General features: G+C 39.9%; 1 protein-coding gene across 1 annotated transcript; it reads right to left on the reverse strand.

Annotated features, from left to right (window-relative positions):
* Window positions 1–223: 223 nt before the first annotated feature.
* Window positions 224–14788, reverse strand: frk (fyn-related Src family tyrosine kinase; the record flags this gene model as incomplete). The annotated part of the gene is made up of 8 exons (XM_083898463.1): window positions 224–432; window positions 1759–1924; window positions 2024–2205; window positions 5600–5758; window positions 7113–7281; window positions 7377–7540; window positions 11082–11203; window positions 14379–14788. 8 exons carry the CDS (start codon window positions 14786–14788, stop codon window positions 224–226), a joined length of 1581 nt encoding a protein of 526 aa, XP_083754589.1.
* Window positions 14789–15928: the final 1140 nt, after the last annotated feature.

A 15928-nucleotide genomic window follows, 5' to 3' on the forward strand; every position in this document is an offset into this window, starting at 1 on the left:
CAACATGCATGTGGCCTCAAAGTGCATTCGGTTATCACACAAAGCAAGGCCAGGAGTGTTGCTGTAGTAAAAGTTTCTCACCACGAGTCAGTTGTCACAGTATTCTACCACATGCATATCAAACATTATTTCATGACAGCAGTGAGAGGAATTTTAAATTACGTTTCAGTGTCTTACTTCATTAAAATAGTCAGCTTTTCCCCCCCATATGCCATTTAGTGTGTTAGTATCGGCTAGCATAGTCATACGAGGTCGCATCCAGGTCAAAGAAGTCCTCCAGCTTCCACTGCAGGGTCTCAAACGTGGGCCGATCCTGTTCATCCATCTTCCAGCAGTCGGTCATGATGTCATACATGACTTTGGGGCAGTTGGGGGGGCACTGCATCCTGTATCCCTGTGGAACCTTGAGGACTACCTGGTTGTTGGTCATGCCTGAGTCACAGAAAGACATGGTCACAAATCTAGTAGGGTAGGATTTCTTCACTAAAATTAAAGTTCTCTGATGTGGTATTAAACCCAGAGTAACAGTCATGTTGTTTAAATCTGTTCAGTTAATTCTAAGTGCTTAAATGGGGAATTCCAAGATGTAGCAAACCAAGTGAGAGAGTTGTTGGGGAGTTGTCCAGAGGGACTGTGTGTGCACAAATGTCCATAGAAATCGTTTTGGAGTTGATCACCTCCGACAACATCACTGCCAAACTATAAATACGCCATATCTTAAGATACAAACCACATGCTTGGATTCTAAATGACTAATTTCTCACCTCAAATTATTTAAAAAACTGCGTTCCGGACACAGACAAATATTTATTACAGGTTTATATTTGTTTTATCTGCTGCTGTGTTCTGCCGAAATGCATTCTGGGAAACATGGCTTTCTCAAGTACGCCATCCGATGCCTACTTAGGCCCACTTTACATTACGCTTTTCGCGACAACGGGAACCCTGTGTAAAGAGAATTCCAGCTGTCGTAGTCCCGCTGTCTTCAAATTTTATCCCGACAACTTCAAAGTGTGTATAAAGAGAATGCGTCGGGCTCGCGACAGCGGGAAGTCAGGGTTTAGGCGTTTAGCATATAGCGCGCGCTAATTCATATACCGCGGGACTTTTGTTCCCCCAAAAAATGGCGGGGGTGAAGGAGAGCACTGGCCGCTGTACGTGGAGCACCTCCGAAACCAAGTGCCTGATCAGTATCTGGTCAGATGACGAGATCCAGAAGAAGCTGGAGTCATCCAGGAACAAGATGGCCTACGTAAAAAAAGCAACAGCGGATGCGGGAGGTCGGCTACGATCCCACAGTCGAGCAAGTAAAGAGGAAAGTTGTAAGCACCGCGGGTGTCCTGACAGATTTCCAGGCAAATTTCGCTGCTATCGCGATAAGCGTAATGTAAAGTAGGCCTTAGTAAAACGGGCGGAGCGAGAACACTTCCGGGTATGAGAACCGTACTCTCTGCTCGCGTACTTGACGATTGGAACAAAACTTGGACTGAGGCTTACGATGTTTTCAAGAGTACAGGAGTACGCAAGTATGGACAAGTATGGATATTGAGAAACGGCTCATGTGTCCCAGTTTTTAGGCATTAACTGGTTTTGTGGTTATGTCTTAAAACAGCTTTCACTGGCCCTGTGATAGGTTGGTGACCTGTCCAACCCTGCCTCTCGCCCAATGTCAGCTGTTATTGGCTACAGCTCCTCCAACAAATCCTTCAAAGGATAAGCAGTGCAGATAATGTAAGAAAGGAAGGTGATAGTCTTTACCTGAATAAGGCATCTGGCCAAAGGTCATGATCTCATACAGCAAAACCCCAAAGGACCAAACATCAGATTTTATGCTGAACTTGTTGTCGTGGATGGCCTCCGGAGCAGTCCATTTCACAGGGAACTTTGTGCCCTCTTTGGCTTCGTACACTTTCTCATTCTCTCTCTAAAACACCACACACAATTCAGTTTTAGTGTCAAGATCCACACCTCCACAATGTTTATAGTGTTTCTTGCAGAGAATAAAGAACTAAGTCAAACTCACCATGAAGACCCTGGCGAGACCAAAGTCGGCGATCTTGCAGATGTTGTTTTCACCCACCAGGACGTTTCTGGCTGCCAGGTCTCTGTGGATGTAGTTCTGTTCCTCCAGGAAGGCCATGCCTGATGCCACCTGTGCTGCCATCTCTATCTGGTCACAGAGCTGGAGTGTAGAACCCTTATCTTCTGAAATCAAGGCAGAGATGGCACATATTAATCAATACCATAAAATGAATAATCTCTCTCATTTCCCTTATGAGTATCAATAAAGTAAAACACACTAAAACTTGGCTACTCCCTCTCTATTGGTCGCCACATTGATTGATTTTAATATTTTGATTTGGCAGTCTAGCAGTACACTGGATGCGTCCACATTGCAGTGGTAAATTTAGAGTCTCCAATTAGCAATGAGCAATTTGTATTTGTCAGCCAAAGAGTACTTAATGATCTGCATTATTGTGAAGTTTAAAGTTGAGACTATGCCAGTTCATTACAAGTGACGGAGAACTTGAAGACGCTGCCAAATGAAATGCAGCCATCATTGTTATTGATCATAACATCTGTGGCGGGGAAAAAAGCCTATGGGATTAGATAGCAACAGCTTAAACAATCTAGTATTAGCGAATGGCAAAGGTATTTTCAACACACTGTGCTATTGAACATTTGACGGTAATTCACTGATGAGACAAGAACTTATATATTGTAAATACTGTACTCCAAAGGTTTAAAGTCATGGTTCAGGTTATTTGAGGTGTGGTTTTTACAAGATGCAGACAGTCTGTGTTTTACGTACAGCTGGGGTGACTGTGATGTGATCACCACCTGTACAGAGCATGAATGAGGCCATGAGGACACGAGTTGCTTGTTTACTGCTGCCTTGACCAAAATGTTTGTGTACCTTGGGTAAACCTGAATTGAGTATTTTGAAAACTGAAGACACAAAATAACTTTGAACTTTCTGAAAGATGCAGCAGTGGATCAACATCGTCAGATTGCTGTGATGTAAACTTGCAGATTTTCTCAACGGACTTTGGTGTGGTTTCCAAAGTGTCAAACACAAATGGCTGAATGAGCTCTGTGACTAAATATAACCTTATAATAATAATAATAATAATAATAATAATAATAATAATAATAATAATAATAATAATAATAATCTTACAATACATCCATGCACTGTAGTCAATCTGATGCTAAATTTTAACACCTGAATTACAAACGGATTAACGGTCAAAAGCCTGCAGTTAAGCTGATTTTTAGGACATCGACATCCTGTTTGCAAAATAAAACACTCAGATCTGTGCACACGTCTGAAAGCACATCTCCTCGCAACTATGTTTCAGAGACCTATTAATCGGACATAAGCACCTCTACAAATGACTGTATACATATCTGACAGTGGGCTGTAAAACAGTTGTACCGTTTGATTTCTTTTGTTTGAAAAAGAAAAAAAAGTCCAGATTCGCTCTTTTACAAAAAAATACAAAATTATTATCAACTTTGAGATGTGATTAAAGTAGGGCTGTTATTAATTAGTGGAATTAACATGGTCAATGTTTTTAACGCATTAGCACCCTTTCTCACTTTCTTTGCACCACGGGCAGACGCGCAGCTTGTGAACAGGCAAGGCAGGCAACTGCTTGGGGCCCCGAGCCGATAGAAGGCCCCCGACACTCGGAGCCTGAGGGCTGTTTTTACTGAAATGTATCAAAAATGTGCAGTGACCAGCCGCATCCCCGTCCTCCTGAAACAACAACGGGTGATTTGCAATGACATCTCAGTAGGAAACCTCCCTGAAGGGGCTCCACGTCAATCCCATGATCCCACCTCACTTTCACCTGTGTGAAGTTACCGTTCTGCAAGTTGGAAATGAAGCTGAAAGAAAATGAAGTTATGAAGAAAAAGAAAGAAAGCCAGTTGCGCTGGTGATGCAGATAATGAAATAATCATAACATTAACAGTAAATGACTGCTGTTATCGAACTGTTATTTTGTATAACTAATGGAGACACTGGCCCTTTCTCAACACCCAAGTATGCCAGTACGTAATTGCATACTTGGGAAGTACATAATCGCCAAGTATGGGAGGAGTATGATCTCTTCAATTGGAACAGCAGTGTACTTCCTTGTTCTACTGTTTGAATGGCAGGTGGTGCCAAGCACTTAAGCCTCATTAGTGCCACCTACAGTGTTGATGAGTGTCATTTTCTTTTTAACCCTTTTTTTCCCACTTTATTTCATGTATTTGTTTTGGGGTAAACATTTTGGGGTGCTGCAAGCAACATATTGCCTCCTTCTGAGACTTATGGTCTGGTGAACTTTGGAACCGATGGGGTCCAGTAGAGAGGGGAGGATCCTGACACTTTGTATACATCCGCTGGTAACCGTGATCCTTTCCAGGGCCTTGCTCGTGACACTGTCGCTCGTGAAACAGTCGCTCGTGAAACACCTCCACAACGGACGTTATTCTTCTTCTGTGGTCCAATGTACGCAACCGGATGTGCCCGGACTAGTGCCTGGAGCAGGAGGATCTGCTGTTCAGGAGAACGTAACCGGACCGGGTTTTTTCAGAGATCTCGCTGAGCCCGAGATTACAATAAAACACAGCGTTCTCAGCAGTGGCTGAACCTTCAGGACTTCTTAAACAAGGTAAAGAAGACGCAGATACACACTAAAAAACAGCGTTAATTGGAACTTCTGGTCTAGGTCCGCTTTAAACATGCTGCATGTGAACCCTTTTTGCCAGAAAGGCCCTTTCCTAATGTATGTCCTTTTCTTTCTGTTCCTAATGCACTTTTAGTTTTTGGGTAAAGCCAATTTTAACCAAGACCGAAGTCAAAATGTTTCGAGCAAAAAATTAACAAAAACACCATCATTACAGCAAAAGCAAGAATTTGGCAGCATGTTGTTAATAAAAGCTCTTTGGCAATATAAAAGCATAGCACTAAAAAAAAAAAAAAAGTACATTCGGATGAGGACCACAATCACAGCTGTTTTACTTAATTTCAAGTCAACAGTGAAGGTGCTGCTGAGGAAACTGTGGTCCCTGATTTACCAAGCTTCAACACATGCATACTGTATACAGGCAGACACATACACTGAGGATGACTAATACTGATCAGCTGGTAATGTAAGAAAGTTTTTCCTCATTGTCCTCATGCCAAGAAGAGATAACAGTTGAGGAACATTAGTGCACATGTTTATCTGTTTTATATCAGCTCTCACTAAAAACATGGTTGCCATTGTGTTTGCCACTTGATCTCGCCATTAATCAGCCATTTTCAACATGAAAGTGAAGTTTGCACAGATGAGTTGCTGATCAACGGCTGTTTCAATCAGTGAGTCGAAACTAATTATTTTGTGATTTTGATGTTTGTCATTCACTTTACAGAAACAGCAGTGACCAGTAGCTCCACAGCAGCCCCACAAGTTACTGTTTCTCAGTTGTGGCCCGACTGTTGCAACAGGCAGTGAAGATTGTTTTCAAAGCGCTGCAGCAGCAGAATCACTGGACTCTGACCCCATCATAAAGTAGCATTCGCTCATAATCGCACGTGCGAATGAAAGCAAAGCGTTCTTACTCTGAAGGTATTCCAGCAGGCTGCCATTCTTCATCAGCTCTGTGATGATGTAAATGGGCTCCTCTATGGTGCACACGGCGTACAGCTGGATGAGCTTGTGGTGCCGCAGCCTCTTCATGATCTGAGCCTCTCTAAGGAAATCCTCGGCATCCATTGTACCTGGGAAAAGTGTTCATTGATCGTTATTTATCATGTTTTGGAAGATAGACATTGACTCTGGGGATCTATACATTATGTGGTGTAGTGTTCACACACTATACAGAAGGATGGGTAACTAAACAGGCCTAGGCATCAATGTTAATCATCCCAATATTTTAATAGTGGTCCTGAAGCCAAATAACACTGGTTAAGTCATGTTTTGTTCTCTTAGGCTATGTTATCCACCTCTGATGTCTTGATGGGGTGTGGGGTGGCCCTTTTCACCTTCTGTGCCCTGGGGCCCATTGGCTCAAATCCTCTACCAGAGTGGAATGTATAAATGTGTCTTCAAATAATGGTAAATTACAACACCTAACCTAATCTCAATGGCTGCATGGTGCTTTTTAAAGCAAAGGTTAATAGGCCTCTAGTAGGGCTGCACAATGTATCGTTCTCAAAAGCACAATTTAATAAAATGTAATTGACTGCAAGTTAACTATTAACTATAACTTGCTATTATTTTACAGTATGAATTCTTCAAGAGTCCTCACATTAAGCCTGCGAGGATAAATAAAGGTTATAAATACAATAAAATATCATGAAGTTTACATTCTTGCATTACAATATGCTGTATCTATTACATTTTGAGGGTGTCCTGCGGTAATGGTCCATCACATTTCAAACCAATTAGAGTGAATATTGAAAATCATTCAGCCAAAGACCACCTTCAACAAAACAGCCACCTTTACAGGTAACAGTAGGGCAAAAAACAAGGTATAAATAATCAAAATAATGATTTAGCTTCCTCAAATTCCTCAAAAAAAAAGTAATTTGTTATTAGTTCAAAGCTGTTCTAAGTGTCCAGCTGAATGTGACTCTTTATGGATTTAAAAGGCTTCAAATAAGGACAGACAACCTGACAAAAATGTCTCCAATTTGTTCCAAATCTACTCCTGAAAGTTGTACAGGTCTGATCCAGAGAAACTGGGTAAACTTGGTTCATGTTGCTGCTGCCAAAAGAGATTCATCCTACATTTAAAGTTTTTCCTTCCCATCAACATATCCACAACTATTAATGTGCGTGTTCCGTATTCACACACAAGATTATGTTTTGGATGCTTTACTTTGAGCACATTGTAAATATTACCGAAATTACCAAGTGTTTTCAAATGAGTTTCCTGAAGGCTCTTTGGCAGCTTCGTCTTGGTTCACCCAGGACAAGAAAACCAAGGAAACCCAAAATATGGACATGAACCACCTGTTCCCTACCTCATTACTGTATGGGTCCAGACAGAGTGAAGCACTGAAAACTACACCACCTTAGCATGCAATAGAGGTTAGGGTAGACAATTAAAAATGTTTTTATTTCACATACCAGGTTTGAGGGTCTTCACTGCCACTGCTGTGGTTTCGTTCCAAATGCCTTCAAAGACTTCACCAAACTGACCCGCTCCCAGCTTCCTCAGCAGCTTGATGGACTTGCGGTCAATCTCCCACTGGTCCACTGTGTTGTAGGAAAGACCATGAGTCTGTGGGGCCTCCATCTATAAGGACAAAAAGCACCTTTCTTTACGCTTACCAAAAAACACCAGGATGTGTTTAGCTCATGTTGAACTAAGCATTTGTACCTCATCTTTACCTTTTTGCATGGTTCAGTCAGACGCACACAAAGGCCATCAGCTTGTCTGGAGTAATGTTCCACTAACTCCTTTAGAGTTTGAAAGGATTTTGTCCTGGACACAAAGTACTGACCATTGTCTAGTTTTCTTAGCTTGTAATGCTTCACCTTCCCATTGTCCAGCACTGAAAGACAATTCAACATACAGGGTTATACAAAAGAAGAAGTTACCTAATGGTCCAAAAGCAACACAGTCTTCCATGTCTTTTTTAACTTTCACATATGCATAGTTCTAAACGAACCAAAATAGACTGCGAAGACCATCGGCACCGGACTATTCCCCCGATTTCCACCGAGCGCGTCACACCAGAGCTGATCGCTGCTACTCCAATCAATGTGAGCATTTCCACCGGGCATGCCGCGGCTTCTCATGTGAATACGGCTGGCTCGCAAAGGTTATCCCGTATCTCATACCCATAATGCATTAAACTAGACCAAACGTGTTGGTGCACACCAAATGCTGTGGGTGTGAGAGCACCCTAAGTGGACATTTAAACTGATCGGTGCTGCCTACTTTTGCATGCCTGGAGATGTTGGAGATTATCCTTGTATGCTTAACAAAAAAAGGATGCCTACATGAACAGCGAAAACTGCTCCTGGAAGACGGGGGAGTAGTGCTCTGTGACAGTAGAAGAAAATAAGAACTTAGTAAGTAACCAGTAAGTAAGAAAGGGGTGATAATCATAATACACACAAGTTGCAATATTAGCACATAATTCATAGTACTGGATGGAATCAAATTGTGCTCTACTTGTGTTGGAACCAACTCGGGATGGGTAAAGAAATCATCAAACAAAGATGATAAAAACTCTTCATTATCAGGATTATCATGAATTAGATCATTAGTTTCATATTTGGTCTAGTTCACCAACATACAGTCTCCTCCCTTTCCAGGCATTTCAGGACCTCGTTCATTAATTCTAATTTTTTCACTTTAAAATGTTCACTGTAATATATTTATCATGTCTGTGATTTCTGAGTAATGAATAGTGGTTTTAGAGCAATGTCAAGATTTGCAAAAAAAAAATTGGATTTGCCAATCCAAGCTGGCATAGGGCAAAAGGCAACGCACACCCTGGAACGGTTGCCAGTCTGTCACAGGGCCACAGAGATATTGAACTGTGGGAGAAAACCCGAGAACCCACGTACACGTATTAACATAATAAATCACATTATTTTTTGCAGGATAATCCTGACAGTAAAATTCTATATCTTCCAATGCCAAGTACAGACCTTTAAAATTCTGATATGGCAACATCCTCAATAGTAATGAGTAAATGTTATCCATTCCCGTTCCCCCTCTTCTTTGACGAGGTCATGAAACGAAGAGGAATTTTACAATGTTCAATTTAATGGTGTGGTAGAACAATGGTTTAACAGTGCTTTGCAGTATTTCCCAGATGAACCGTTTTCTTCCCCAATGTTGACCTGATTCATGCACCAAAACAAAACAGTGAATTAACACAGAGTTTATCGACTGTGAAATAAACTGGACCGTCAGTGAATGAGTTTGGAAAGAATTCATCTGTAATGGAAAGAACAAGGCCAGTGAAAAGACAGATTAGCACGCTGGGAGATAAAATTATCAAGGTGCTTTTATGGGAGCGCAAACCTCTATACCTCCATTTATTTAACTTGATGAACTTCAGACCATCAATCATTTGAATGAATCGATGGAACAGAGCGGTGCTTGGGCATGAAGTGTGTTTGGCTTTGTGACAGAGGAGCAAACAGACGAGAGGAGAATGCTACGCTAGTAGCGTGAATTCACCCGATGACATTACAGGCGACATGAACATGCTATTAAAGGGTGATTTATCACAGAGATGTGTTCAGAACATTAATCACATCACGAGCCTTAGTCACTCCAGGTTAATCATTATTGCACAACATAAAATGAATGCTCTGTATTTTTTTTGGCTCTGCTTTTAAGGTGTTATGGATTTGTCACAGTGATATATGCAACTTTGTTAAATGGGAATTCCCATACAGAAGTCCGACGGTAAATAAATTTTGCCCATTGTGAGTGATTGGGATCTTGTGAACACACACACAGAAACAGGTTTATTGCCAAGTATGCTAGAATCATGCTTTGTTAAGCAGACCAGTGGCAGTGGGGAAGAAACTGTTCTTGTGGCGTGAGGTTTTGGTCCCGATGAACCGCAGCCTCCTGCCAGAGGGGAGTGTTTTGAAGAGTCCATGCCCAGGGTGAAAGGGATCAGCTACACTCTTTCCCACCTGCCTGGAGCAGATACTGCTTATATCCTTAGCAGTGGCAGCAGGGTACTAGACTGTGATTGAGGAGGTGAGGATGGAGGTGTAGAACTGCACCATCATCTTCTTTGGCAGGATGATTTTTTTCATATGCGACCATGGGACCCTGACTTTTTCTAAATATGTGTATGTATTATTTTAAAGTTCTGGTCATGTACATTTAATTACCATAGCAATTAATTTTACCATATGCATTATAAATTATGTACCATCTCTTTTTTTGACCCCGTCCCTTGAAGACATCGCTACTACTGCTAGTCGATTCATCCATGTTAGGAATAAAGTATGGTGAGCACACAGCTGTGTCCGTGTATTTGTGGACATAACATTGGCGACAAGGATGGAGCTTCCTTTTTTGCTGTTGCCCTCGTTCCTCGCCCTGCCTGGTGAGCCGCCGATCCCTTGGTCCCGCTGGCATGACTCATTCTAACCGATGCTAGTGACGCAAGGCACCGAGCCATACTGATCCACAGCCTGGGGAGCGAAGGACGACGGATCTTGTAGAAACTCAATGGACTACCCAGAAAAATATTGCTCAATTGTATAATCACTTATCACTAATCACAGTAAAGCCTTAGAATAAGCCTTTGTATTGTATGAGAGGGCATTGTGTACAGAGGCTGCTATCTTGCTATAGCAATGTGCGTCTCATAATATGTATCCATCTCTGATGCGACTAATTATTTTTTCCTTCTTCCATTATTGTTTTGGTCAAGGCAATCCTGACAACAAATGTTAATATCATCCCATGCCAAGCCCTGAATGATCTGTGTGGACAGCGCAGTTGTCAGGTGTGAACGTACCAAAAGGTGTTAGATCTCAATTAGAGGTGGAAGACTGGGGGAGGGGACAAGGTCAGAGCAAAGTCTAAATTATAAAGTTATAGCAGTGATATAACAGGAATAGTTACATCTCACTCAGCTAATAGCATAGCATCTCCATAGAGTCTGTTCACCAAGTTTCAGCTTACTTAGAAGGCTGGCGAGTGGTCCTAAATATATTTGAGTAGGGCTGCAACAATAAATCATTATTTAATTGATTAGTAAAATAATTATAAAATATTTTGATAAAGGGCTAAGACTAAGTACTTGGATTCTTCCGGTGGTACTTGGAGGAAAATCAGAAATACTGTTCTACTGTATATACCAGGGTATGTGATTGGAGTGGAGCTGATTAATTTTGTGCAGAAGTGGCTCCGACAGAGATTTCAACCAATATCTCTTGCATTTCTTATCCAAACACTGCTAAAGTGGGCATTGCACACACACTGATACTCGTAGAACGTCACCAACCAAGATATAATCCCATCAAACAACACACTCGTGTTACAGGTTACAGTAAGGAATTCATTTGAAGTAGATGTTGCTGATGTAGCATCTCATCTTAACTCACCTGAGAGGGAGAGCTCTCCTTTTTGACTCTCGCAGTTTCTGACAAGAAAGGCACCATGTTGGTTTCCTCCTGCCACCAACATCTTCTCTGCGTCTATCCTCTTGGTGTTGGGGAAATACCAGCTAAACATGAGAATTGAGGCAAAGAAACACAGCTGGTAAAGCACATTTCAGTAAATTTTTCTGTATAATCACTGACTAAATATAAATCATATAAACACATTTGAGAGAGAGGTAAAGAATGATTGTATTCACTGGTGATTTGATTGAAAATTGTCTCAGCAACACAATCTAAACCACTAAATCCAATAAAGCAACATAAAACTTTCCAATGTTTAATATATAGAGTAAAAGAAAGAATGTAGTAAGATTATTAAATGCTGAGATTAGTAATTGATTACCAAATTAATCACCAATGATTTTGGTGAGCACGCAAAACGTTACTTTTACTCCATGTCCCTTTAGGCTTTCTGTATGAAAATCTTACTAATTGCATGAAAAAATGTATGTATATATAAAATCTGAAAGATTGTTTTAGTTATTTGAAAAAAAAAAAAAAAAAAAAAAAGACATTTTAATAAATAAAATATTTTTATTGCTGCATTAAAACCTGTAAATGGAACAAGGTTAAGGAGATTGACTTTTGAGTCTCCATGACCATTTGTTTACAACGTTGCTGAAATAACTTTGACACTACAGCCTGTCACGCATGATTGGTGCAATGCCTTTAAGCAGGAAGTAAAGTGGATATTTCTTGTAGACTTGTGGGTCAGAGGTTCACGCAATACAGATCAATTATTTAAGCTCACAAAGCTTTAAAATTAGTCTCACCAAACCAACAAATGTTCTCGTCTGAATTCCGCATTGTTTTTGTCACTGTTGTCTGTTGTCGGTGTACAGCTTCGTCTATCATGTCCAGGTTTTTATTTAGGGTTGGGAACTGTGGCGCTCAGGTTAGCCTCAGTCTGACTGAATGTACACATGCATTAGTAACCAAGTCCCAGTCACATTAACTGGGTGTGTTAGTCCATCTTTAGATTCAAACTAATGCGTTTGAGTATTTTAAAAGTCAGATTTTTTTTCTAAGTGATGCAAATGTAGTGACTGAAAACATGGCCATCAGTGGAGACATGAGGACATACAGATTGTTAGCCATTAGCAAAAGTGGAGAGTGGGAAAATCTCAAAATGCCACCTTTGTACTCCCACTCAGGTAGGTTATGACGACGAACTGCAATTCGGTCGAGACCACGATGAGGACAACAATCTGTACAACATCTGTGGCATTGTGGGGGGTGATACATTTCTTGAAATAATGCCATTTTTATGGAAAATTAAAAAAAACAAAAAGGTCATATAGGTGAAGTTATGTTATGTATGATACATCTACAATATCTTAAGAATATTGTCACTACTTTATCTCACCGTCTTCTGACTGCTAATTCTTTGTGCCATCTACACCAAAGTCAATGGGTAAAATAATAATCAGTGTTTTAATCTCAGGGGTCAGATAAGCTGCTGCTCTACTGCTGTGTCCTTTGGTCAGTTTGTCAAAATAACATATGTACCCTTGTTTAAAAGGTAAAGTTTCCAGACAGAAAAGTCCGTCAAACAAACAGTGAGATGTAGTGGAAAACATAGTCTGAAGATACTACAGACTTTTGTTTGTTTTAAATAAGCCTTTTGTTAAGTGGCTTTTTCAGGATTTCATTCCACTACACACAAAAGAGAAGTAAGTAATAATGACCTTTAACCACAGTCTCAGAAGCTTATGTTAATGTTATGTCATTTCCATGTGTTTTGAGTGTGACTTGGTGAAACTCTGACAATGAATCAGGATGAATCTAGGTTATAAAAACCATTTATCCCAGTTCACAAAAGCATGAAAAACCAGAACGCAGCAGAGCAGAAACAGGTTTGACCGAGATGTCAATCTGCACAACAATGCACCACTGACACAAGGTAGATTTTAACATTACGCTCCATTTTCCACAGGGATCAGCACAATACTATGATTAAGAAGCGAAAACATCACCTGCAAAAGCAAAAAGTAAACCTTCCATCTTTTGTTTAGCTCTTTAAAAAAAAAAATAAAAAAAATAAACTGACTGCAGCCCAAAAACATACATGATTTTTAAGAAGTGTTCGTGCCAAAAATGTCAGTCATTAGATCTAATTAAAGCACTTCTAAGGAAGTTACATTCCAGTGCCTGTTGTTTTTGTTCACCGCTTCCTGGGAATTATTAACCTGGAAGGTTAGACTTCCTGGTCACAGAGAATGATCAACTCTGACTGTGTGGAGCGTGTGAGACTCCATGTATGTTTTATATGTGTGTCAGTATCTGTGGAGATTTCATTTAAGGATCATTTTAAATATAAACATAATTCATACTCAAAACAACAATGGGTCCTTTTTTTGTATTTCCATCTGTGGAGTGAAAAAGGAAACTGCAGGAGGACCCAAACATTACCTGCTGAAACGATTAATCGATTACTAAATTAATCGCCAACTATTTTGATAATCGATAATTGGTTTGAAGCTTTTTTCATGATTAAAACAAGATTTCTGATTGTTTTAGTTTCTTAAATGTGAATATTTTCTTAGTCTTTGCTCCACATAAACAAAGAAATCATTAAAACTGAATCATTTTGTTTTGTGGACAAAAGAAGACATTCAAGAACATCGTCATTTCCAGGTTTGACAAACACTGATCAATGTTTTAACATTTTCTGAACCAACAGATTAATAGATTACGAAAATAATCGTTAGTTGCAGCTCTACTTGTGTATGCACATTAAACCTGAAAAGAAACTTTATACACACATACAAATAATGTGTGTTGACTCTTTATTGCATTATTATTATTATTATTATTATTATTAATAACAATAATTATAAAAACAACAACAATAACACAACACAACAAATTTGGAACGTATGTGTATATTAAGTTAGTTAATTCCTGAAAATGTTTTTTCCTGCAACATTTTAGACAGAACGGCCAATATTTATTTCATTTAAATACCTTCACAAACATTTAAACTGCTATATATATATATATATATATATATATATATATATATATATATATATATATATATTCACAAATAATCAAATCCTCAACCTACTTAATTTTCAAGACTTGAGTTAATTTTAACGTGTATACATTCACTAACTACACTAATGTACAGCATATCTTAACAAAGAAATCATTAAACTTCTCCCCTTAACTTTTCAAACAAAGGACAACTGTATTTGACTTGAATTTTCAGACAATGTCTGGGATTAAGAGACTCACGGTTCTGATTCCAGACTCTCCACAGGAGCCACGTAGTTGGCGGGGATGTATCCCTGATTGGGGGAGGACAGGCCGGTGACGGCCTTGGCGAACCACCAGTCCCCTGCACTTTTGTCCAGAGCTTCGAGGATGTCCCCGGCGTGGAAGCTCAGGTCCTCCTCCGTGCGGGCGGAATAATCATACAGCGCGATGTAATGCTCTCCAGGCAGCGACTTTCTGTTGTTGCTGCTGCCGAGAACTTCGCTGTCAAAGCCCGGCTCTGACGAAACGTTATTCTCAAACTCAACTTTGTCCTGGTGTCTGTTGCTGTCACTTGCGGCCGGACCCGGCTTCTTAAAACAGGCCAGGAAGCGCTCCCAGCACGCCGAGAAGCTCGCCTGAATCTCCGCGCATCGGTCGCTCTTACTCATGGTGAGGAGTGTACGGTTGAACTCTCTAATCCTCGCTCGTCATAATGAATCCTCCATTAAAAAACTCGTGTTCTTCTTGTGTCCTAATAATCCCAGAGTCTCACAGCAAAGACCGGAGAACCCAGTGAAACGGTCAGCAGCGGACGACTCCTCTGATTTTCTAACTCAGGTGGGAACACTGATAAAGGGAAGTTCATGGTTCAATCAGCTGCACCTGCTGAGGAATGGGGAGCGGCCTCGAGAGGCCCCATGTCCCTCACAGAGGAGATGAGGCCATGTGCCCTCTGCTGGTCATTGTCATGAACAGCAGCTGTCTTTTGCATGACTCTTCGACACAAGCACACCATATACAGTAGTATGCAAAAGTGTGGGCACCCCTGTAAATGTTTATGATTTTCCTCTATAAATCATTGGTTGTTTGAAAAAGACAGTTAAGTATATCATATAGGAGACAAACACAGTGATAATTGAGACGTGAAATAAAGTTTATATGTTAAAGTAAAGTTTAAATAAAGTTTTAAAGTTGATCTTACTTCTTTCCATGTACAGTTTTTATAATATTTTGTAATTGTTTATCTGTATATGGAGCTGCTGGAACCCTGTTCTCTACCCACTGTGGGATAAATAAAGCTATCTTATATTATCTTATGATTTACAGAAAGTGTGCAAGAATTAGTTAAACAAAATTAGGCATGTGCATCAACTTTATTTTGTTGTCTCTATATATAAATGCTGCCCTTACTAGGGCTTATCATATTTTGTTCTTTTATAAGAGAAGAAAATCTGTAATTTGATTTTCAAAAGCCATTTATAGTTGTCAAACTAAAACATTTTGATATTGTACTTTTCTCATATACACATATTTATTTCAGAAAAAGATTTGCCTATTTAATTGGCTATTTTTATTTAAGATATTTTTTTTATTTAAATGTGCACCTTACGGAGCTTTGATTTTATAAAAGGCACCCCCGTTGTTGTACAGTGTTTATGTTTACATTTTATTGTTATTTGCGTACTTTTCAATAAAACTACTCATATTTGGCTTTGACTTTGACTGAACATTTCATTTCACAGCTCTCACTTTGCAGAAAAAATATCGAGAGATATATCATATATCGATATTCAACCTAAATATATCGA

The sequence above is a fragment of the Microchirus variegatus genome (genome assembly GCF_963457635.1).
Source record: "Microchirus variegatus genome assembly, chromosome: 12".
Lineage (NCBI taxonomy): Eukaryota > Metazoa > Chordata > Actinopteri > Pleuronectiformes > Soleidae > Microchirus > Microchirus variegatus.